This window comes from Halichoerus grypus, chromosome 11, assembly GCF_964656455.1.
Source record: "Halichoerus grypus chromosome 11, mHalGry1.hap1.1, whole genome shotgun sequence".
NCBI classification, from domain to species: Eukaryota; Metazoa; Chordata; class Mammalia; order Carnivora; family Phocidae; genus Halichoerus; species Halichoerus grypus.
In genome coordinates, this window is record NC_135722.1 from 107186086 (window position 1) to 107212254 (window position 26169).

Genomic DNA, 26169 nt, shown 5'->3' on the forward strand with positions numbered 1-26169 from the left:
GATATTAATATTGCTCCTTCCTTCTAGTTTCTTGGAATTCTTTGCCTACTGTCCACCTTTTATTTTTTAAATCGCTTCTTATAAGTGCCAGTCTTATGGGAGAAGTGAGAGTTCCTGCCACTGGATGGGAGGATTTGTTTACATTTACAGAAATACATAATTTACTTGATTTACTTTCTTCCATCTTGATTTTTGATTATTTATTTTGCATCCTTTTTCCTTATTTTTTTCTCCTGTATTGATCAAGTTGAATTAGCCTATGTATATATATTTTTACCTTCATAATTTGAAAGTTCTACTCTGCTTTCCCATTTTTGGTTATCTTCCTTTTGCTGTTATTCAAATTAGACACACATGTTTTCCCGAGATGGTTTAGTTCCAGATTATGGGTAAGATGCACCTCACAGGAGTCAACAGTTTTTCTTTCCCTCTGTTTCATTAATTTCTATTTAACCTATATCAATCAATCCTGACTGCAACTTGTGCCTTTCCATTTGTAGACTCAGGATTTTCTATGGTTCAGAGGGAAATTATCTCTATTTTTTGCTTTAGTTACATTTCTTCCTCCATTGGTTTCTTTTTCTCATTCCAGATCACACTGTGTTTAGAGGTTGTACTTTTCAAGAGTTGTCCTACTAAATCTGTTTGCAGTCAACAGAGGAATCACAGACAAATATATATAATACAAGGGAATATCTGCTATTTTATATATGCTTTGCTACTTGAAAGGAAAGAGTAGCAACTAATAATACTGGAGTGTAATGTTATGATGCTCTGCTTTTTTAAAAAAACTTAGATTAATTACATACATATTAAAAATTTCCAGTCATACAACATTCAACCCCCAATTATCTCTATTTCATCATTTCCATATGATCTACTTTTTAGATGTAGTTTCTGGGTGAAAAACGTATTCCAGACTTTTCAGTTTGGCTTCGTCTCCATTGTGCCATGTTTCTCACTATTAAAATTTATATGCTATGCATATTTTAAAGCAGATCTTAGCATATTCTCAAAATTAAAAACTTGAGACTTAACCATCATAAATATTTTTGTTCCTAAAGCACTTAATATGCTTCTGATAATGCCTATTCCTTTGGGTATTCAAGAATTAATGTTAAATCTGTTAGAGGGTCCCCCATTGTTATTCTTAGCAAATTCTTTGATAGCTCAAAGATATTAAAACCCTGTTTTTTAAGAATTTGAATATATGTCCTGTTTTCTTTAAGTATATCATAAAATTTAAAACTATTAACTAATTTTAGTTCACCTATACTTAAAAATGAATACGTGACATAAGTTGTGTTCTTTTTTGGAGGGTCACAGAGATGCCACAAAGTCAGTGAAAGGAGAATGACATGCCTCTAAAATAGTAGAAAAGCATTGTTTAACTCTTCATAGATTAAGACCAAAATTAATAGGGGTCCTTCTTTGCATTATTATCCTAACACTTCTACTTACTTAATGACAGAATACTCTGAAACTACAAAAAACTACACTCCAACAGAGATTCAAATGAAACTGTATTGATAGATCAGATTGAAAACAATTTTCTTTAAAATTAGTTTCAGGCAGTGGGATTTTTTAAGAGCCTTTCTCCTTTGTTATTATTTAGACCTATGTGTATAATATTTACTGTTAAATCTCCTCTGGGTGGCCGAGACCAACTTCAGTCATTTCTTTGTAGGTTAGCTTGACACTAGAATAATAGTTTTATAGAAGTGTCATCAAACTAGCTGACAAAAACCTTAGGGACTTGCTAGATAAAAGAATTGTTTCTGGACAAATACTATATACTATCACTTATGTATGTGGAATCCAAAAACGCCAAACTCATAGAACGGTGGTCACCAGGGATTGGGAGGTAGAGGAATTGGGGAGATGTTAGTCAGAGCGCACAAACTTCCAGTTAGAAGATGAATAAGTTTTTGGGATTGATTGTACAACTTTGTGATTATTGTTGACAATAATGTATTATATACTTGAATAGTGTTAAGAGAGTAGATCTTAAATGTTCTCACTACAAAAAAATGAGAACTATGTGACATAATGAAGGTGTTAGTTAACACACCAGGGGCAATCATTTTGCAATATATAAATGTATCAAAAGGACACTCAGTGTACCTTAAAGTTATACGGTGTCATGTGTTCGTTATAGCTGAGTAAAGCTGAAAAAAATGTTTCTCTGAAAAGATAATTATCTCCTTAATATATATTGAAATCTCTTTACAGTTTGGACTTGAGATAGAGTTGTGCTTCAGTTACATCATTTAGATATTAGGTTTAAGAAGCCTAATTAATTAAAAAATAATTATAGGGTGTCTACAGCTCACAGAAGTGTGTAGTTGGCAGGTTTTCCGCTCCTCAGTTGAACTTTATGCCACTTAAGGATACACCTGTTGCTTTGGTGTTTTTTCTGTGTTAGTGGAGACCAATGTCCTCGCTGGGTGACAAGGATGGTCTCTGGACCTAAAAACCCTCTTTTATTGATAGATCTTCCCTTAAAGGATCCAGGACCCTAGTTTATGCCGTATCTTTGGTGCCTTCTCACTCTATTTACTTGATTCTCAATGAAGGCAATATTTTCTTTTCCAAGTCTAGAGGTCAGATTTATAACGGTTTTACAAAGTAAGTAATTTTAGCATCCCAATACTAGTATTAATTCACCTGAAAACTATTTCTTTACCTGCCACACACTCCTTAACCCCTTACACCCGGTGTTCTGCCCTTTCCCGTCCACTGAAATTGCTGTCAAAGTCCCCAAAGTGCTGACCGATCCAATTTACAGTTTTCTGTCCTTACCTTACTTGACATTGCTCTGGCATTTGGTAACTGTTGACTGTTCTTTGTAACTCCTTTCTGTTGACTTTAGTGATGCATTAATTCATTCAACATCTAGCTAATATTTATTGAGCACCTACTAAATGTCACGCAGAATGCTAGGCATTGATCATATAACGTTGAGCAAGACATGCATTTCCCACCCCCCACCCAGATGTCTTTCTCTTTTGAAATACTGTGCTTATTTCAAAGATGTAGTATTAGACATGCTTCACCTTGAGACCTACCTTTGCTACCTACCGTTGTGTGAGCTTGGGCAAATTTCTTAACATTTTTCACTTGTAAAATGAGGACAATTAAAAATACCTACCTGAGGAGAATTTTTTAAAGTGTAAAGTGATCTATGAAAATGTTCAGCACATTGCTTAACACTCTTCTCACTGGGACTTCTCTAATTCAGGCCATATAATCTTTTAAAGACATTATAGCGTCTCTCTGGCTGGTGTCTTTGACTCTGGTCTTGGCACCCTCAAGTCCAGCCTCTACATTGCTCATCAATTAACAACTCATCCCCTCACTCCTGTTCCCCAGATGTATCCACTTACTTTTTGCCCTTCCCTGATCACGCCATTCCATTTCTCTGGCTCATCGGTATTCCATTAGTGTCCATTCATTAATGTGATTGTTCCTTCATTGTTGGGTTTTCGAACACCCACTTTTTCTTCAAGTCTCCGTTCAGACATTATCTCTCTGAGGAGAGAGTCAGACATTCTTTTCTGCATACCTTCATAGGTATTCCCATGTGCCTCTGTTACAGCCCACATCCCACTGTGATTTAATTATCTGTAGAGTCTCATATCAGAAAAGAATGTGTCTAGTTGTCTAGGTATCCTTAAATGTGGCACAAGTGTAGCTTTAAAGCTTTATTATATTTATCAAACAAATACTTAGAGGAAAGCTTAGTTTCTGTGAATGAAATCTTAGTGTCTATGTTGCCAGGCATTATGCTATTGATGGGTATGCAGACATAAAGGGGATAATGTCCTTGTCCTTAAGAAGTGCACAATGTGAAGTCAGATGGAGAGCAGATGAGGGACAAAAGATTCTTATCATCGATGAATAGATTATATTCAGCTAAAGGACTTCACGTTTAGGCTATTCATTTTTCTCAAGAGGTGAATTAACAGTAATTTAAAATTCTAACTTCTAACTTACTTGTTAATGAAAGCAGATTTTTTTAAGTTTTGCCCCTAGAGGAATGTATTCTTATAGACCCAAATGTCAAGCTGTCATAGCGTTTTCTGTTATGAGAAGATGAGCATTGTCTATATGTTTTAAGTGATTTACTATAAGTAGGGGGTTTGCATCAATCGTAAGTACAGGCTTGGAAGTGAGACCTGCACCAGTTGTCTGAGCTGAAATACTTTCTCTGTGCTTCCTAAATTTTGAGATAAGGTTTAAAGTGTAAGTCTTGGCTATTGATTTATAGCATATTTGCAAGAGTTACGTGATCTTTCACTAGTTTTCCATGTTTCCAACTGGAAGAAGTTTTTTCTTCTTTTATGATCTTGTACATTTTCATAATTGTGAGAACAAAAATCTTTATTAGTTAATCAAGGATTGTGATTTTATAGAATTGCCATGTATAGGATTTGAGTGTAATATTCAAAACATTTTAGCTTTTCTTTATTGATACAATTTACTCTAGCATCCTTGTAGGTCTTGGTGTCATCATTGCAGAATTAACAACCCTGTACCAAAGTGCTTTGTAAGACAGTGGGGATTTCTAGCTGATGGAATGCTGTACTCACAGAGTAGTTTTTAGCTTGTGCCTCTGGTGAATTTACTTGTTATTTTCTGGATGATTTGGGGGGATTCTGGTGCTGGAAATAGAGCATAAGCTTACTGTATTATGTTTATATCTATGTTCTTTAATAACTGAGGACATTTTCAGTGTTATGAAAAAAGCAAGTTAGAAGAAATTCGCTTTTCCTTTTCTGTGCATAAAGACCCTGAATCCTTTTAAAATCGAACTCTTCAAAGGATAGAAGCCATCCGTGAAATATTTTTAATGGCACATGGGATTCTGTAGTTTAGCAAGTATAGTCAGCTTATAGGAATTTTTATTTATTTGGAATTTAGTTTTAATTAGACTTTTGTAAAGAAAAAACTTAATAGCAACCAAGAACATTGTTTTTGAAGGGATATCCATTTAATTTGTATTAGGACTTTTTAGTTATGTAGTGATGATGATACAGGGATTTGGCATAGGAAGGTATTTTTGTGAAGGAATTTTCAGACAGATAGTCATCAAACCAAGAGAGTAAGGTTTTAGAAGCCAGAGAGAAGGGAGATTTAGGAGGATGAGATGATCAGTAGAGTCAAATTAAAAGAAAAACAGCGAACAAGGTTAACTAAGGTAGGGATCGAGCAGTATGTATTGCCTGAAGCATTTGCAAAAGTAGTTTCAACAGAGCAGTGGGAACAGAAGCCAAATTGCAGTGAGTGTCCTCACCTTGCTTTTTTCCTTCCACACTGGAGAACTGGACAGATGAACGCTATTATTCTCCGTTTGGGCTGACATTACTGTTAGTGAATGCAGCACATGCTGAAGGGCAGTCTCGTACCATGACCATGTAAGATGCGCAGTCATGTTTTTAATCTCGATAGGTGACTGTCTCAGCTTGACTTGCATGTCGGATCTATGAAACCAAAATTAATGTGAAATTCTTCTTAATAAAAGGACTCTTTCTCACTTAGATTTTCTACTGCTTTTTGTTTCATTGCTTTTTTTTTTTTTTTAAAGATTTTATTATTTGACAGAGAGAGACCGTGAGAGAGGGAACACAAGATAGGGGAGTGGGAGAGGCAGAAGCAGGCTTCCCGCGGAGCAGGGAGCCCGATGCGGGGCTCGATCCCAGGACCCTGGGATCATGACCTGAGCCGAAGGCAGACGCTTAGCGACTGAGCCACCCAGGTGCCCCTTGTTTCATTGCTTTTAAGAACTTTTTTTGTCAAACTGATTTCTTCACTTGGCTATCACAATGTTTATACTCTGTAGGACTCCCTCAAAAAATATTTGATGGGTTTTGACTGTGTTTTTCAAATGGTATTGTTGACTGTTCTATTCCTGCATTTCTGCATGGGGAGAACCCTTAGGGAACGATAAAGGTAGGAACAGCAAACCGAGCTGTAGACAACCCAGACTGCTCTGTACTTGAACAGGACACTAGCAAGGTGACCTCTGTCTTTTCCCAATCCTGCCTTACCTTCAGGACCTCCCTGTAAGATGCAGTAGATGAGGCAAGAAAATATGAATACACAAACTTACATGTATTGATTTCAGCCAAAGTCAAAGGAGAAACAGTAGAATGACTCCATATGGAAGATTCCTTTAGCACATACACTCAACTCTCATATATGCATTGTACTCTTCCTCTTTGGACCATAAATTCCCTCCATATTTTTCCTCAGATCATCCTTAAGGGTGGATCTAACTAGATCACGTGTGACTGGTTCTAATTTCTACATCATGCATTGTGTGTATGTATGTATGTATTTTTTGTTATAATTCCATTGCTGTAACATAGAATTCCTTTGGCCATGGCATATGGAAGTATGAACTGAGAATACAAAGGCTTTTAACTCTTTCTAGTGAGATTCCTACTCCACTCTTGGCTACTCTCATTTTTGCGGGTGAAAGAATGCAAATCAGCCCACAGTTCTGCCATTTTTAGTTCCCTGTTTGGTCTCTCTCTCACTGGGGTCTAACTTAATTATTTCTGTTGACACTAGATAAACTGATGTCTTTCCCCACTCAGGTACCATAAATTCCCTCTCTGGGTGATATTTCCCACTTAACAAATGAATTTTGATAAGATAGTAATAGTGGATGGGTGCAATAGAGACACAACATTATAGTTGCTTCTAAAAAGTTACTCTAACGAAGAGGGAAATCATTAAGATGATCTTATTTCTGCTGATTACAGCAAATGCAGTAGGGTATTGAAAAGAAGAGTGAGCAGCTAGATTAGCAGCATTTGGAAAGTTTATGCTATAGGGGCTCAGGGGAGGGAGGCATGAACAGGCAGAGCACAGAGGATTTCTAAAGCAGCAAAACTACTTTGTATGATGCTATAATGGTGGACACATATCATTACACAGTTGTCCAAACCCGAGAGTGCACACCACCAAGAGTGAGCCCTAATGTAAACTATGGACTCTGGGAGATGATACTGTGTTATTGTAGGTTCATTGGTGGTAACACATGTATCAGAGTAGCCCAGGACTAATAGTGGGGTGAGGGGGAAGTTGTGTGTTTGTGGAGAGAGGGTTCTATGGAAAATATCCATACTTATTGTTCAATTTTGCTGTGAATCTAAAACTGCTCTAAAAAAATAAGACTATTTAAAAACAAACAAAAATACTAAAACAAGTTTATGCTTATTAACATCTTAGAAGCCTCCAGAAGATGAATTGAAATTTACTTTCTCTAATTCAAAATGAATTCATCTCTTTGGGAATTTGTGGGCCCAAGGGAAATACTTCTGTTGCCTCACTCACTAGTTATCTCCTTTGGTAAGCATCAAAAAAAAGCTATAAATTCGATTATTTCATTATACTTCTCTAACATTTCCTACCCGTTTACCTCCAGGTTTGAAGTTTGAGGAAATCCAAGAAAGATTTGGCGAGGAGTTCTTTAATATATGCTTTGATGAGAATGAGAGAGTCCTTCGAGCTGTGGGCGGCACATTGCAGGATTTTTTTAATGGCTTTGATGCTTTGTTGGAACACATTAGAACTTCTTTCGGAAAACAGGCCACTCTGGAGTCGCCATCATTCCTATGCAAAGAGCTCCCTGAAGGCACTCTGATGCTCCACTATTTCCACCCTCACCATACTGTGGGGTTCGCAATGCTCGGGATGATTAAGGCCGCAGCCAAGAAGATCTACCGGCTGGACGTGGCGGTGGAGCAAGTTGCCAGTGAGAAGCTGGGCTCTGAGGCTTCGAACCCGGGCAACTGTGGCTGTCTTACCTTCCTTATCAAAGAACGTGAAAGCACCACCATCACGAAGAACCTTCCCCAGGGCACCTCCCAAGTCCCTGCGGACCTCAGAATCAGCATCAGCACCTTTTGCAGAGCCTTCCCTTTCCACCTGATGTTCGACCCCCACATGTCCGTCCTTCAGCTAGGGGAAGGCCTGCGGAAGCAGCTTCGATGTGATGCTCACAAAGTGCTCAAGTTCCAGGACTGCTTCGAGATCGTGTCTCCAAGGGTTCATGCCGCCTTCGAGAGGGTCCTGCTGCGCCTGTCCACCCCATTCGTGATCAGGACCAAGCCCGAGGCTTCTGGCACTGAAAACAAAGACAAGGTAAGTGGCCACGGGCTGGAGCTGGGTGGTGGGAACTGGAAGAGTGCGTAATTATGTCAGTAAATTACATGCTGGCTGGCTGTCCTTGTAATTATTTAGGGAAGAGAGCTTAAAGTGTCATTTTGGAAATCACTGGTGCCTGGATGTATGTAAAAAGATTTGGCCTTCTTCCCAACCATTTTGCATAGTGTCTGCCTCTTCCATTAATTTATTTCAGCATATAAAAAGAAGATACTTATTAATACCAGCCATAGTAATTACAGAAATGATAGGACTCCCTTAAAGCCTGATACTGTAAACCCATGACTATTTCTACCGATTGAAGTCACACTACAAGACAAATGGTAAGACAGAATCCCACATCGTGGGGCCTGCTTGCCTTCTAAAATACATAGGGGTGAAAAGCAAGCTCCACTTTGAATGTGCTCTGCTCTAAATTTCATAATCGAGGAACATCTGGTTTATATCCTATTTTTGTCTCAGTTTGCAGAAGAATGGATTTTCTAAAAGTTGGAAAATTAAGGGACGATCTCAAGACTTCTTTTCTAAATAGATTTTAGTATTAAAGCAGACTCCTTCCTTCAGAACATGCTCACTGCTTGGAGAACACGGTGAACACTAGGAATTATTGTGAATTTCTTTGAATCCCCTTTTTGGAAAGTCTGGGTTATAAATTATAAAGAAACAAAAAGCTAAAAGCTAAATCTTGAATTCGTTTACACAAATATGTTCCCTCAGGTAAATTTTTTTTTTTTTTTAGGAGAAGTCAACATTAGAATAATAAAATGTAAAGAAAAGTTAGTCATTACTATTTTAAATAGGATAATAAATAATATAAATAATACTGTTCCAGAGTAGACATTTGCATATATGCGTGTTCAGCTTCTAGTAGAGCTAATCAGTATTTTGTATCGAGGACAATAAAGTTCTTTTAGGTGATTCAGCTTGTTCCCAAGCATTTTGGGGAAAGCTGTTGGCTTTTAGAAATGAACAGGCTTGGGGCGCCTGGGTGGCTCAGTTGTTAAGCTTCTGCCTTTGGCTCAGGTCATGATGCCAGGGTCCGGGGACTGAGCCCTGCATCAGGCTCCCTGCTCCACGGGAAGCCTGCTTCTCCCTCTCCCACCTCCCCCTACTTGTGTTCCCTCTCTTGCTGTGTCTCATCCTCAGTCAAGTAAATAAATAAAATCTTAAAAAAAAAAAGAAATGAACAGTCTGCTCTGGGCTAAAGGAAGAATTGTAGAGACGATTAAAAACTCAGTGAATGAATAATCACATATTCTGGAGCACCTGCCATCATAAGTAAACAAGGGAATAGCCTCCTGGAAGCAGAGCCAAAGACATTTTTGAGGATTTTATATAGCATTCATGTTAGAACTGATTTTTATCATTTTGAAATTCAGTGGAAAAATTTTTAACAAAATGCTTGAGAACTAGGGAATGATGCCCATTTATTCAGGATGTCTGGGTCCTGTGACTTACCATTTTTCATCATTTACGTTCAGTGATTTCAAAACATCTACGGATAAACCTGAAATTCCAGCTGGGCACATTTGGATATTTTAGTCTGAATGAATTGTTATTTTTCTATGCGATTACACGTTTTAAATAATACTTTTCACATGTGCGTATTTTATATATATGTGTTTATATGTTCAGTGATTGCTACCCATTTTTGAAGCTGTTTAGAAAAAGAGGAAAGCTGTTAAATGTGTGTTTTTCCCCATAGTTGTAGCTGATTTAAAAGGGGAATTATTCTATCTTTATAACTTAGAGAATATTAAAGCTGTCGGCTCTGTTTTGCAGAAGTGACGTGTTGGCTAGAAGGGTTTGAGCAGGTTTGGCCTCTGAAATTGGAGTGAATATTTTTGAAAATGTGCCTGAGGTGGAATATATTATTATTCATGTTAATTGCTCTCTATATTTGTAGATTTGAGAAAAATTAATTCAGTTTAAAGCGATTGCTTCGGATTTTCCCCCCTATATTTCATCTGGCTTGTATTTCTATTTAATTTGTATACCAGGGTAAGGAATAGGCATAATGAAATGATGACTCAAATGTCAAGGCCCCCTGCCAATTCCAATAATAAGGCACTGTTCTCATTGAGAAGATAAAATTATAACTTAAATATGGCAGTGACAGCTTAAAAAGAATAGGCAGGATATTTAGTTAGAATAAGGATAGCAATCCTCTCATCCTTATGTTTCTGTTTTGTTTATTCACCTGGGTTTGCCACGTGGGACATTTGGGAAGCCATTGTTGGCCCAAATTGGAATGGTAGTCAATAAAGTTAGGGCATGGAGTCTTAATCAGATGAGTAACATTTTTGAATTACTATGTTTCCAAATCCCAAATTTATATTTTTGGAAGACATGGAAGGAGGAAAGAGAATCAAGTTTAAAAATTAATTAAATTAATTAATTAAAAATTAAAAAAATCAAGGTCTGTTGATAAATTTGATCTTGATATTCATTATTTTCCCCATAAGAGCTCTTCTTGTTAATAAATAACTCCATGTTGTCAAAAGTTTCTAATTGTTTACTGGGCCTTGGTAAGAAAGGGCAATTTTATTTATTTATTTTTTTAAAATTTTTTAAAGATTTTATTTATTTATTTGAGAGAGAGGGAGAGAGAGCACATGAGAGAGGGGAGGGTCAGAGGGAGAAGCAGACTCCCTGCTGAGCAGGGAGCCCGATGCGGGACTCGATCCAGGGACTCCAGGATCATGACCTGAGCCGAAGGCAGTCGCTTAACCAACTGAGTCACCCAGGCACCCCAGAAAGGGCAATTTTAAAAATAATTTAGGATATTCCTTTGTCTAACAATGGAGGCTTTCATGATAATTTAACTATTTTGGTTATGCCCTTAATACCAATGAACCACCACTCCCGCGGTCCAGAAAAAAAAAACAAACGCAAAAAATGAACAACAAGAGCTAATCATGCAGCTGAGTGACAATAAATCATTTGCAGAATGAACTGTAATGTTTTTGCTAAACCATGATCTTTTCCATTTTTGCCGTCAATCGTTGGTTTACTATAGACAGGAGGTAGGACACGCTTGTGAGCAATTTGGTGATAGGCAAATGAAACAGAAAGCCAGGATCCTGGTTGTAGAGAATTTGCCTCTTGATTGTGCAGTGATGAGTTACAAAGACAGAAGGGTTGGTTACCAGAAGGGAGAATGTCACTGAGAGACATCTGACGCAGTCATCACTGGCAGGTCACAACTCAACAGAGTTCTGAAGTCAGAAGGGACTCTTCCAGATGGACCGACCAAGCTTTGAGTCCCATTATTTGGCTCCTGTGCATCTTCTAAGCGATCACCCAGGTCTTACATAGTCTTCTCTCTCTCTCTTTTCTTGTCCTCCCATATGGCATTGCCGCGTTTCTATCATTCCTTAAAGCTCAACTTCTTTTCGTCATCTTTCCTTATCTGATGTCAAGTATTAGAGATGAATGAATTAGTTCATTGTTAAAAAAGAACAGATTCAGCATTGGGAATTCACGGCGAATTATGAATCTATTTTAATTTGTGCTGTGAATTGTTAGGTCATTCAGATCTCACTATTATTCTGAGAATTTGGAAGTTAATCACCTAAATCTTTTGAGGCATCACTGTGAGTTTAAGAAGAAATTTGTTGCAGTCTGATGTGTAGTTTGGGGGATCACATCTAGTCATATAAATAAAAAATTAACATAGGTTCCAAAGCCTTGTTGTGTGGAGGAGGCTGTGTTTGTAAATAGGGCTGTTAGAAACCAGAGGAATGGCACAGAACAGACACATAGATCAATGCTACATGGGTTTGCTTCAGCCACATGCAGAAGAATGAAACTGGACCATTTCCCTACACCACACACAAAAATAGACTCAAAGTGGTTGAAAGACCTAAATGTGAGACAGGAGTCCATCAAAATCCTAAAGGAAAACACAGGCAGCAACCTCTTCAACCTCAGCCGCAGCAACTTCTTCCTAGAAACATTGCCAAAGGCAAGGGAAGCAAGGGCAAAAATGAACTATTGGGACTTCATCAAAGATAAAAAGCTTTTGCACAGCAAAAGAAACAACAAAACCAAAGGACAACCGACAGAATGGGAGAAGATATTTGCAAATGACATATCAGATAAAGGGCTAGTATCCAAAATCTATAAAAAACTTATTAAACTCAACACCCAAAGAACAAATGATCCAGTCAAGAAATGGGCAGAAGACATGAACAGACATTTTTCCAAAGAAGACATCCAACTGGCCAACAGACACATGAAAAAGTGCTCAACATCGCTTGGCATCAGGGAAATCCAAATCAAAACCTCAATGAGATGCCACCTCACACCAGTCAGAATGGCTAAAATTAACAAGTCAGGAAACGAGAGATGTTGGTGGGGAAGCGGAGAAAGGGGAACCCTCCTACACTGTTGGTGGGAATGCAAGCTGGTGCAGCCACTCTGGAAAACAGTATGGAGGTTCCTCAAAAAGTTGAAAACAGAGCTACCCTATGACCCAGAAATTGCACTACTGGGTATTTACTCCAAAGATACAAATGTAGTGATCCGAAAGGGTACGTGCACCCCAATGTTTATAGCAGCAATGTCCACAATAGCCAAACTATGGAAAGAGCCAAGATGTCCATCGACACATGAATGGATAAAGAAGATTTAGTATGTATATACAATGGAATATTATGCAGCCATCAAAAGGAATGAGATCTTGCCATTTGCAATGATGTGGATGAAACTGGAGGGTATTATGCTGAGCGAAATAAGTCAATCAGAGAAAGACATGTATCATATGACCTCACTGATAGAGGAATTCTTTTCTCAGGAAACAAACTGAGGGTTTCTGGAGTGGTGGGGGGTGGGAGGGATGGGGTGGCTGGGTGATAGACATTGGGGAGGGTATGTGCTATGGTGAGCACTGTGAATTGTGTAAGACTGATGAATCACAGACCTGTACCTCTGAAACAAATAATACATTATATGTTTAAAAAAAAAAAAAAGTAGATAGCAGGAAGGGAGGAATGAAGGGGCAATCGGAGGGGGAGACGAACCATGAGAGACTATGGACTCTGAGAAACAAACTGAGGGTTCTAGAGGGAAGGGTGTTGGGGGGATGGGTTAGCCTGGTGATGGGTATTAAGGAGGGCATGTACTGCATGGAGCACTGGGTGTTATACGCAAACAATGAATCATGGAACACTACATCAAAAACAAATGATGTAATGTATGGTGATTAACATAACAATAAAAAAATAAAGAGAAGCAGAGGGGAATCTGACTTTTCAACCATGAAGAGCTCATCCTATTATCAGGACTAAGTTAAAGTAATTCTCTGACAGCTTAGGCGCCTCCCTCACTTATTTGTGAGGATTAAATGACAGTCCCTGTAACATTTTTCTATCTTCAGCCTCAGCGTTGATCACTGAATAAATGTTGATTATTACTTCTACCATTATTACTGTTCTTCACACTTGTAACCTTCCTATCTATCCATCTTCCTCCTCACTTACTGCCTTAGAGAAGAAAGTACTGGACTCAGTAGCTTTGATAATTTTAGAGAAATATCAAGCCTACCTAGCATCTTCCTAAAATATGACTTAGGGATCTGCTTTTTCTTTAGAGACTATTATTGTTTTAAAATCACTAGTCTCCTTTTCAGATTCACTAAAGTTTGGAATCAAGTTTTTCTTACCTGTGGATATGCCAGTTGCCTTCCAAACTCAAATGGACTGGTCTGCGTAGGCACAACCTGAAATAGCAGTGGATTTGAGAAATAATAAACAACATGAGTTCTTTTGACATTTTTTTCTTAGTAGCAACGCTTCAAAGAACTTTAATAACATTGTGGAAGGAGTCCAGCTTTTGAAATACATCATCCCTACAATGGCGCGATGGCCTTGTTATTCATCTTCACCTTTGGTCTCAGGGTGGGAACTGGGGAAAAGCATTAACAACAACACATTTCTTTGTCAATCCCTAGAAATATTCTCACATTTGTCTTACTAATTAGAAGCTGCAAAACAAATGCTGGGAAATCATTTTCAAAGAATAAAGGAGGAATTAACCTCTGATTTTCTGTGGCCAGATCAGGTTTCAAACTAGTCCTTTCTCTTTCCTGGACATGGGCCCGTCTTCTGACAGGATGATTAAAAAGTTGAAAATGTTTTTATTAATCTTACCAAACCTTAATGACACCATTGAAAGACAGATTTCACCCGGCTGTCAAGAATACATATTTGACTTCAACGTAAATTTAATTTAATTTGGGAAAAGGGGAGCATTTCTCCTCTTTTCAGGTCAGAACATTCTGTTAGAGAATTCCAAATATTGAACAATAATTTTCGTGATGGACAAAATGTCATTAGGGCTTTCTCTATAAATTAGCATTAGAGAACATAGAAATAACTTCATTCAAAATTATCTGGAGTTTTCTTTGCTTTTGTAATTACAAATGAGCTCTTTACTTTTTTTTTTTTTTTTTTTTGGTTTTTCTCTGGAACTGCTCCCTGACCATAAACTGCCTTTTAAAGTAGGTTAGACAAATTCAGATTCAGATGCAGTTGTTGCTGAGGTTCATTCTGGCTCTTTCACTAAAAAAACAAAACAAAACAAAACAAAAAACCCTATAATGTTAAAATCCCCATACAGTGCTATGTTACTGTATAGTTACTGAATTCTGTGTAGTCAGAGGACAAGGTGGATGTTACATGGTGAATTATATATTCCCTACAGTGATCTTCATGCTTCAAGTGCCCATTTTCCATGTTTTTATTTTTGTTAGGAAAGATTGCACTCCTGAACTTACAAAGGAGGTGCCTCGTATCATAGATCAGACATTATTGAGTTCTGTGGTACGTGCTGGGTGGGGAGGATTGGCTCTTTTAGTCACAAATTGTTCAGAATCTTTCTTTAATTGCTCCTTTGGTTTTTAACTTAGAATCATTTCATTTTAACTGGTAGCTTTCAGTCTTAAAAGCTGAAGAGCTGTTTTGAATTCATTGCCTCCCTCATTTTTGATGGTGCTCTCTTGATTCACACGAACGTTTTTCATAAGCATACAGTGCAATGATTTTTGGTAAATGTATATAATTGTGTGACTATCACAACAATACAGTCTTGGAACATTTTATCACCCTCCAAAGTTTCCTGTGCCCGTCTGTGGTCAATCCTTGCTTCTACTGCTGACCCCAGGCAACCACTGGCCTATTTGCATCTGCATAGATTTGTCTTTTGAAGACATTTCTTAAAAATGTAATCATACAAATATGTCATCTTTTCTTGTCTGGCATAATGTTTTTGAGGTTTATCCATGTTGCATGCATGAGTAACTTGTTCATTTTTAGTACAGTATTCCATTGCACAAATATACTGCAGTTTTGTTTTGTTTTTTAACCCATTTACCAGTGGATGGACACTGGATTCTTTTCAGATTTTGGCTGTTAGGAATAATGTTGCAGTGAACATTTGCATATAAGTGTTTGTGTTGGATATATTTCCATTTCTCCTAGACAGATTCCTAGCAGAGGGATTGCTGTGTCATATGCTATGTTTAACTTTTTAAAGGAATTGCCACGCTGTTGAACAAAGAGGCTATGCCATTTCACATTTAACCAGCATATTTGGGTTCAAGTTTCTTCATGTTCTCACCAACACTGGATATTGGTACTCTTCTTGACCATGACCATCCTGGTAAATGTAAAGTAGAATCCTGGGTTTTAATTTACATTTCCCCAGTGACTAATGATGTGAAGCATCTTTTCTTGTGCTTATTAGCTATCGGTATAATTTCTTTGGTTAAATGTCTAATCGAATGTTTTACCCATATCTGTGTTGTTTGTCTTCCTGTTGAATTGTATTTTTTTTAAATATATACATTCTGGATATTATATTGACTTCAAAAGTAACTGTATATTATGTTGACTTCAAAAGTAACTGTCTTTTGAAGCACAAAGGTACTGTGATAGTACTATTATTTGCTTTTAGTCTGATAACTAATGAATCTTTGCATAATTCAAGGCCACAGAGATTTCCCCCTTTGTTTTCTTCTAGATATTTTATAATTTTAACTCTTAGATTTGTGATTCATTTTGAGACACATTTTGTGTATACCATGAGGGCCCAAGTTTTTTTTTTAATTTTTTGTTTAATTTTTTTGCACATGGACATCTAGCTGTCCCAGCACAGTTTTTGAGAAAACTATTTTCACCATTGAATTGGCTTTGCAACTTTATCAAGAATCAATTGACCATAGGTTTTTTTCTAGCCTTTCTGTTCTTCTCCATTTTTAAAAAATATCTAACCATATGGTGATAACATAGTGTTTTGATTACTATATCCAAATAAGTTTTGCAATTGGGTGTTTTAAGTCTTTCAAGTTTGTTCTTTTTCAAAGTTGTGTTTGCTATTCTTGGTCCTTTGTATTTCCATGTAAATTTTAGGATACACGTGTCAATTTCTACAACAGCTTCTAGGATTTTGATAGCAATTGCACTGAATCTGTAGGTTTATTTAGAAAGAATAGCTGTCTTGAAATATTGAGTCTTCTATTCCATGAAGATATCTCTCTCAGTTAATTTAGATCTTCTTTAATTTTTGTCAACAAACGTTTGTTGTTTTTTTTTTTTTTAAAGATTTATTCTAGAGCAAGTGTGTGCAAGTGAGTGGGGGGAGGGACAGAGGGAGAGGGAGAGAGAGAATCCTCAAGCAGACTCCCTGCTGAGGGAGGAACCCAACGTGGGGTTTGATCCCAGGACTTTGAGATCATGACCTGAGCTGAAATCAGGAGTCGGAGGCTTAACTGACTGAGCCACCAGGCATCCTGGTCGACAAAGGTTTTATAGCTTTTGGTGTGCAGGTCTTGCACTATTTTGTTTTTTTCTTTCTTACTGTAACACAGAGCATGTTTTGAAATTGCATTTTTATTAAAATATAGAAATACAACTTATTTCTGTATATTGATCTTGAGTCCTATGGTCTTGCTAAACTCAGAATAGTTTAATATTATAGAATAGAAAAAATGCTATTTTTGGGGGGGTAGATTCTTTAGGATTTTTTTTACATAAGAGTCCGTGTAGTCTGAGAGTTAAGATAGTTGTCCTTCTAACTTTTAAATTTATCTTTTTCTCCCTCCTTCCCTATGTCCCTCCCTTCCCCCTACCTCAATCTTTCCTTACCTATTACACTGGCTAGAACCTTAAGTACAGTGTTGAATAAAAGTGGTGATCGTGGATATCCTTGCCTTTTTCTGAACTTAGAAAGAAAAGCATTCAGTCTTTTACCATAGGTGTGAAATGTTCTTAATCAGATTGAGAAAATTCCTTTCTGTTCCTAGTTTGTTGAGACTTTTTATCATGAGTAGGTGTTAGATTGTGTCTAGTCTATTTTCTCTATGTATTGAAATGGTCTTATGGCTTTGCCCTTAATTCTGTAAATAGGACATATTATATTAACAATTTCCAGATGTTGAACTAAAAATCTTGGGATAAATCCCACTTGGTCATGTTTATATGTTATAAACCTCTTTATATGTTGCTGAATTTGGTTTGCTAATATTTTGTTAAGGATTTTTGCATCTTTGTTCATGAGAGCTATTGGTATGTAGAATTTTTCCTTTCTTTTAAAATTTTTTTCCTGTGATGTCTTTGGCCTCAGAGAATGAGTTGGGAAGAGTTTATTCTTACTCTTTTTCTGAAAGACTTTGTGTAGGATTGTTACCATTTTTTTCTCTGAATGTTTGATAAATAGTTTGCATGGTGTATCTTTTTTTGTCTTTTTACTTTCAACCTGTGTTTGTCTTTGAATCTGAAGGTGTTTTTTACAGATATAGTTGGCTTTCACTTTTTTATACAGTCTCATAATCTCTGCCTTTTGATGGAATTGTAGTATATTCACATTTAATGTAGTTGTTGACTTGGTTGGAATTACATCTATCATTTTGTTTGTTTATACTGTGTCTCATGTCTTTTTGTTCCCTATTCCTCTTTTAAGAATTCTTTTGTATTAAATGAATATTTTTAGTATGGCATTTTATTTCCTTATTGATTTTACAAATACATTTTTAAAGTTATTTTATTAGTGATTACTCTAGAGATTACAATGTAATTTAGCTTAACATAGTCTCTTTCAAATTAACACTGCCCTAGTGTTGGTAGACAGTTTTGTTTCTATATAGCTCCATTCCTCCTCCCCACCACCTTTTATAGTATATTTTATATGTTATAAACCTAGTTATGTATAATAATTATTATGTATGTGATAATAATTATGTGTAATAATTGTAACTATATATTTGTTTTTTAAAAGGAGTTAGAAAAAGAAATGAAAAATATATTCCAGTGTGTTATATACTCTTTTTAAAAGTTTTTATTTAAATTCCAGTTAATTAACATACAGTGTAATAGTAGTTTCAGATATACAGTTTAGTGATTCAGTACTTCCATATATCACCCTGTGCTCATCACAAGTGCACTTCTTAATCCCCATCACGTATTTCCCGCATCCCCCCTCAGACCTCCCCTCTGGTCACCATACTTTGTTCTCTATACTTCAGAGTCTGTTTCTTGGTTTGCCTCTCTCTCTCTCCTTTTCCCTATGCTTGTTTGTTTTGTTTTTTAAATTCCACATATGAGTGAAATCATATGATTTTTATCTTTTTCTGACTCACTGATTTCACTTAGCGTAATACTCTCTAGCTCCAGAAGAAAAAAACAAAACTTTCTAGATCCATCCACATCATTGCAAATGGCAAGATTTCTTTCTTTTTTACAGCCAAGTAATATTCCATTGTATTCATATACCACATCATCTTTACCCAGTCATCAGTCATATACTCTTATATCTATCTACACATTTACCATCACCAGTCTATTTATTTCTTCCCATGTATTCATATATTTTCTTTCAACTTGAAGGAGTTCCTTTAGTATACCTTGTACTATTAATACCATCTACTACCAACAAGTTCTGTTAGTTTTTGTTTATCTGGGTATATCTTTATTTTACCTGCAGTTTTGATTATTTGGTTGTAGAATTCTTGATTGGCAGTATTCTTTTTCAGGCAATTTGAATATTCAGTTCAGTGTCTTTTGGCCTCTTGTTTCCAGTGAGAAATTAGTCACTAATTGTATCATTCTTCCTCTTTATTTTTAGGAAGGACATAGCACATGGCTATTAACAGAGAGTGAGTGGTCTTAGGGGTTGAAGAGATTGATTGGGCAGAGAAGACCTCACTGTGAATGTGGCATGTGATTTTTTAAAGGAATATATCTATATAATATATACATATGTATATATATGTATACATATATATTCCTTTATATATTCCAGGTGTGTGTGTGTGGCTCATGAATTTCTCTCATATCTTGGTACTAATAGGATTCCCCACGTGGTTCCATCATTACACCATTTGACACATTTTGTATCGTTGTTAAATATTCCTTTGGGGGCATCCAGCATAATTTCTTTCTTTTTTCTTTTTTTTAAATTTTAAATAATAAAAGCTACATATTTTTTTTGGCTACTGCAGATTTTTGATCATATTTTTTCAATTTGTTACTGGACTCTTTATTAAGTTCTTTTGTTATGAAATAGTTTATACTTTGTACAAATTTGGAAAATGCAGAACACAATGAAAAAAATCTATTTTTATTATTAGTACTTTGAAATATCCACTGATAACATTTTGATTTACCTGTTTTTCTTTTTCCTATAAAACTCATGATTTATGTAGTTGTAGATGATTGGATTAAAAATTGTTTTTCTGATAAAAGAGTAACCTGTGCCAATTTAGTCTTTACAGTTTTTTTTTTTTTTTTTTAGATTGTCTTTAGTAGTGCAGTTATTTTTTTGTGTGTCATATTTTCTGGTTACTCAGAGCAGTCTAACATTTCAGCACATCTACTAACCCTATCCCTGTTAGTTCCCATGTAATTGTCTAGTACAATCTTTAATTTACTCACCTGTAAAAAGTAGTTATGGAGAAACTTCTGCTCAGGAACTTCTGTTCTGTACAAATGTAAGTCTAGCCTTTACCAGTCAACACTATTTGTATATTTTAGTATCTCCTTCTCTTATACCTTGTCTTTTTTATTCATAGCATTGGTTGAAATGACAGGTGTATCTCTGGGTTCTTTTTAATCCGCCCGTATGGGAACCCTGCTGCTGCGGCTGAACCACGAGGCCAGTACATACCTTTGGACTTCCCTTTTTTCCTCTGAGCAGCAACTGAATTAGGGGGCCGGTGGATTACTCCAAGATCATTAAACATTATTGACATGTCACTGTTGTTACAACAGGATGTGTCACTAAGAGAACACACAACAGTTGTCAGAGTAAACTTCACCCCGTATTCATCAAAGGAGGACCCCAGAACCTGCCAGTTATCCTGTTAGCTGTGCGGTGGGAAGGTAGCTTGGATGGTCCTGATAACTGCTCTGCCTTCCTGGAGATAGCAGAGGCCTGGCAACACAATATGCTAGATTTTGTCTACTCCTTTAAACACATTACATCTTTGCTCTTTAAAGATTCTGAGATTTGTTATTATTGAGTTCCAGAACACCAATCAGGACTTATTTCTTGATTGTGTAGTGACTTGTAAGTCGTTCTATTTTTTAATTCATTATTTTATTTATTTTTATTTATTTTATTATCAATTAGCCAACATACAGTACATCATTAGTTTTCTTAAAACTTTATTTTATTATGTTATGTTAATCACCATACATTACACCATTAGTTTTTGATACAGTGTTCCATGATTCACTGTTTGCATGTAACACCCAGTGCTCCATTCAATGCGTGCCCTCTTTAATACCCATCACCAGGCCAACCCATCCCGCACCCCCCTCCCCTCTAAAACCCTCAGTTTGTTTCTCAGAGTCCATAGTCTCTCATGGTTCATCTGATTCCCTCCCCCTGATCCCCCCCCACTTCATTTTTCCCTTCCTGCTATCATCATCTTCTTTTTTTTTTTTAACATATAATGTATTATTTGTTTCAGAAGTACAGATCTGAGATTCAACAGTCTTGCACAGTTCACAGCGCTTACCAGAGCACATACCCTCCCCAGTGTCTATCACCCAGTCACCCCATCCCTCCCACCCCCCACCACTCCAGAAACCCTCAGTTTGTTTCCTGAGATAAGAATTCCTCTATCAGTGAGGTCATATGATACATGTCTTTCTCTGATTGACTTATTTCGCTCAGCATAATACCCTCCAGTTTCATCCACATCATTGCAAATGGCAAGATCTCATTCCTTTTGATGGCTGCATAATATTCCATTGTATATACATACTAAATCTTCTTTATCCATTCATGTGTCGATGGACATCTTGGCTCTTTCCATAGTTTGGCTATTGTGGACATTGCTGCTATAAACATTGGGGTGCACGTACCCTTTCGGATCACTACATTTGTATCTTTGGAGTAAATACCCAGTAGTGCAATTTCTGGGTCATAGGGTAGCTCTGTTTTCAACTTTTTGAGGAACCTCCATACTGTTTTCCAGAGTGGCTGCACCAGCTTGCATTCCCACCAAAGGTGTAGGAGGGTTCCCCTTTCTCCACTTCCCCACCAACATCTCTCGTTTCCTGACTTGTTAATTTTAGCCATTCTGACTGGTGTGAGGTGGTATCTCATTGAGGTTTTGATTTGGATTTCCCTGATGCCGAGCGATGTTGAGCACTTTTTCATGTGTCTGTTGGCCAGTTGGATGTCTTCTTTGGAAAAATGTCTGTTCATGTCTTCTGCCCATTTCTTGATTGGATTCTTTGTTCTTTGGGTGTTGAGTTTAATAAGTTCTTTATAGATTTGGATACTAGCCCTTTATCTGATATGTCATTTGCAAATATCTTCTCCCATTCTGTCGGTTATCTTTTGGTTTTGTTGACTGTTTCCTTTGCTGTGCAAAAGCTTTTTATCTTAATGAAGTCCCAATAGTTCATTTTTGCCCTTGCTTCCCTTGCCTTTGGCAGTGTTTCTAGAAAGAAGCTGCTGCGGCTGAGGTCGAAGAGGTTGCTGCCTGTGTTTTCCTTTAGGATTTTGATGGACTCCTGTCTCACATTGAGGTCTTTCAACCATTTTGAGTCTATTTTTGTGTGTGGTGTAAGGAACTGGTCCAGTTTCATTCTTCTGCATGTGGCTGTCCAATTTTCCCAACACCATTTGTTGAGGAGACTGTCTTTTTTCCATTGGACATTATTTCCTGCTTTGTCAAAGATTAGTTGACCATAGAGTTGAGGGTCCATTTCTGGGCTCTCTATTCTGTTCCATTGATCTATGTGTCTGTTTTTGTGCCAGTACCGTACTGTCTTGATGATGACAGCTTTGTAATAGAGCTGGAAGTCCGGAATTGTGATGCCACCAGCTTTGCTTTTCTTTTTCAACATTCCTCTGGCTATTTGGGGTCTTTTCTGGTTCCATACAAATTTTAGGATTATTTGTTCCATTTCTTTGAAAAAAGTGGATGGTATTTTTTTTTTTTTAAGATTTTATTTATTTATTTGACAGAGACAGACACAGTGAGAGAGGGAACCCAAGCAGTGGGAGTGAGAGAGGGAGAAGCAGGCTTCCTGCAGAGCATGGAGCCCGATGTGGGGCTCGGTCCCAGGACCCTGGGATCATGACCTGAGCTGAAGGCAGACGCTTAACGACTGAGCCACCCAGGTGCCCCCAATGGATGGTATTTTGATAGGGATTGCATTAAATGTGTAGCTTGCTCTAGGTAGCATTGACATCTTCACAATATTTGTTCTTCCGATCCATGAGCATGGAACGCTTTTCCATTTCTTTGTGTCTTCCTCAATTTCTTTCGTGAGTATTTTATAATTTTCTGAGTACAGATTCTTTACCTCTTTGGTTAGATTTATTCCTAGGTATCTTATGGTTTTGGGTGCAATTGTGAATGGGATCGACTCCTTAATTTCTCTTTCTTCTGTCTTGTTGTTGGTGTATAGGAATGCCACTGATTTCTGTGCATTGATTTTATATCCTGCCAGTTGACTGAATTCCTGTATGAGTTCTAGCAGTTTTGGGGTGGAGTCTTTTGGGTTTTCCACATAGAGTATCATATCATCTGCAAAGAGTGAGAGTTTGACTTCTTTGCCGATTCAAATGCCTTTTATTTCTTTTTGTTGTCTGATTGCTGTTGCTGGGACTTCTAGTACTGTGTTGAATAGCAGTGGTGATAGTGGACATCCCTGCTGTGTTCCTGACCTTAGGGGGAAAGCTCTCAGTTTTTCCCCATTGAGAATGATGTTCGCTGTGGGTTTTTCATAGATGGCTTTTATGATATTGAGGTATGTTTCCTCTGTTCCTACACTCTGAAGAGTTTTAATCAAGAAAGGATGCTGTTCTTTGTCAAATGCTTTTTCTGCATCTATTGAGAGGATCATATGGTTCTTGTTCTTTCTTTTATTAATGTATTGTATCACATTGATTGATTTGTGGATGTTGAACCATCTTGCAGCCCAGGAATAAATCCCATGTGGTCATGGTGAATAATCCTTTTATTGTACTGTTGGATCTTATTGGCTAGTATTTTGGTGAGAATTTTTGCATCCATGTTCATCAGGGAAATTGGTCTCTAATTCTCCCTTTTGATGGGGTCTTTGATTGATTTTGGGATCAAGGTAATGCTGGCCTCATAAAACGAGTTTGGAAGTTTTCCTTCCATTTCTATTTTTTGGAACAGTTTCAGAAGAATAGGTATTAATTCTTCTTGAAATGTTTGGTAGAATTCCCCTGGGAAGCCATCTGGTCCTGGGCTCTTGTTTGTTGGGAGATTTTTGATGACTGCTTCAATTTCCTTAGGGGTTATAGGTCTGTTTAGGCTTTGTCTTTCTTCCTGGTTCAGTTTTGGTAGTTGATACATCTCTAGGAATGCATCCATTTCTTCCAGATTATCTAATTTGCTGGCATAGAGTTGCTCATAACATGTTCTTATAATTGTTTGTATTTCTTTGGTGTTGGTTGTGATCTCTCCTCTTTCATTCATGATTTTATTTGGATCCTTTCTCTTTTCTTTTTGATAAGTCTGGCCAGGGGTTTATCAATCTTGTTAATTCTTTCAAAGAACCAGCTCCTAGTTTCGTTGATCTGTTCTATTGTTCTTTTGGTTTCTATTTCATTGATTTCTGCTCTGATCTTTATTATTTGTCGTCTCCTGCTGGGTTTAGGCTTTCTTTGCTGTTCTTTCTCCAGCTCCTTTAGGTGTAGGGTTAGGTTGTGTATTTGAGACCTTTCTTGTTTCTTGAGAAAGGTTTGTATTGCTATATACTTTCCTCTTAGGACCGCCTTTGCTGCATCCCAAAGATTTTGAACAGTTGTGTTTTCATTTTCATGAATTTTTTAAATTCTTCTTTAATTTCCTGGTTGACCCATTCATTCTTTAGTAGGATGCTCTTTAGCCTCCATGTATTTGAGTTCTTTCTGACTTTCCTCTTGTGATTGAGTTCTAGTTTCAAAGCATTGTGGTCTGAAAATATACAGGGAATGATCCCAATCTTTTGGTACCGGTTGAGACCTGATTTGTGACCTAGGATGTGATCTATTCTGGAGAATATTCCATGGGCACTAGAGAAGAATGTGTATTCTGTTGCTTTGGGATGGAATGTTCTGAATATATCTGTCAAGTTCATTTGGTCCAGTGTGTCATTTAAAGTCTTTATTTCCTTATTGATCTTTTGCTTAGATGATGTGTCCATTTCAGTGCAGGGGATGTTAAAGTCCCCCACTATTATTGTATTGTTGTCAATGTGTTTCTTTGCTTTTGTTATTAATTGGCTTATATAATTGGCTGCTCCCATTTTAGTAGCATAAATATTTACAATTGTTAGATCTTCTTGTTGGATACACCCTTTAAGTATGATGTAGTGTCCTTCCTCATCTCTTATTATACTCTTTGGTTTAAAATCTAATTTGTCTGATATAAGGATTGCCACCCCAGCTTTCTTTTGGTGTCCATTAGCATGGTAAATGGTTTCCCACCCCCTCACTTTCAATCTGGGGGTGTCTTTGGGTCTGAGTCTCTTGCAGACAGCATATCAATGGGTCTTGTTTTTTTATCCAATCTGATAGCCTGTGTCTTTTGATTGGGGCATTTAGCCCATTTACATTCAGGGTAACTATTGAAACATACGAATTTAGTGTCGTCGTATTGCTTGTAAGGTGACTGGTACTGTATATTGTCTGTGTTCCTTTCTTGTCTATGTTACTTTTAGGCTCTCTCTTTGCTTAGAGGACCCCTTTCAATATTTCTTGTAGGGCTGATTTCGTGTTTGCAAATTCTTTTAGTTTTTGTTTGTCCTGGAAAGTTTTTATCTCTCCTTCTATTTTCATTGACAGCCTGGCTGGATATAGTATTCTTGGCTGCATATTTTTCTCATTTAGTGTTCTGAATGTATCATGCCAGTCCTTTCGGGCCTGCCAGGTCTCTGTGGATAGGTCTGTTGCCAATCTAATGTTTCTACCATTGTAGGTTACCGATCTCTTGTCCCGAGCTGCTTTCAGGATTTTCTCTTTGTCTCTGAGACTCGTAAGTTTTACTATTAGATGTTGGGGTGTTGACCTATTTTTATTGATTTTGAGAGGGGTTCTCTGTGCCTCCTGGATTTTGATGCCTGTTTCCTTCCCCAAATTAGGGAAGTTCTCTGCTATAATTTGCTCCAATGCACCTTCTGCCCCTCTCTCTCTTTCTTCTTCTTCTGGGATCCCAATTTTTCTAATATTGTTTCTTTTTACGGTATCACTTATCTCTCGAATTCTGCCCTTGTGATCCAGTAGTTGTGTATGTCTCTTTTTCTCAGCTTCTTTATTCTCCATCATTTGGTCTTCTATATCACTGATTCTCTCTTCTGCCTCATTTATCCTAGCGTTAGAACCTTCATTTTTCTTTTTTTTTTTTTTTAATTTTTTTATTGTTATGTTAATCCCCATACATTACATCATTAGTTTTAGATATAGTGTTCCATGATTCATTGTTTGTGCATAACACCCAGTGCTCCATGCAGAACGTGCCCTCCT

The 26169-nt window shown here is 37.2% G+C and overlaps 1 protein-coding gene and 1 non-coding gene across 2 annotated transcripts in view; one reads left to right on the forward strand and one right to left on the reverse strand.

The window, feature by feature from the left end:
* Positions 1–26169, forward strand: part of GUCY1A2 (guanylate cyclase 1 soluble subunit alpha 2) — a 324587-nt gene that overhangs the window by 64684 nt on the left and 233734 nt on the right. Inside the window, exon 4 of the mRNA XM_036065829.2 lies at positions 7436–8154. Within this exon, the coding sequence (XP_035921722.2) occupies positions 7436–8154 (719 nt within the window). The remainder of the gene's footprint in view (positions 1–7435; positions 8155–26169) is intronic.
* Positions 752–871, reverse strand: LOC118518831 (small Cajal body-specific RNA 7). Its single transcript, XR_004908890.1, has one exon.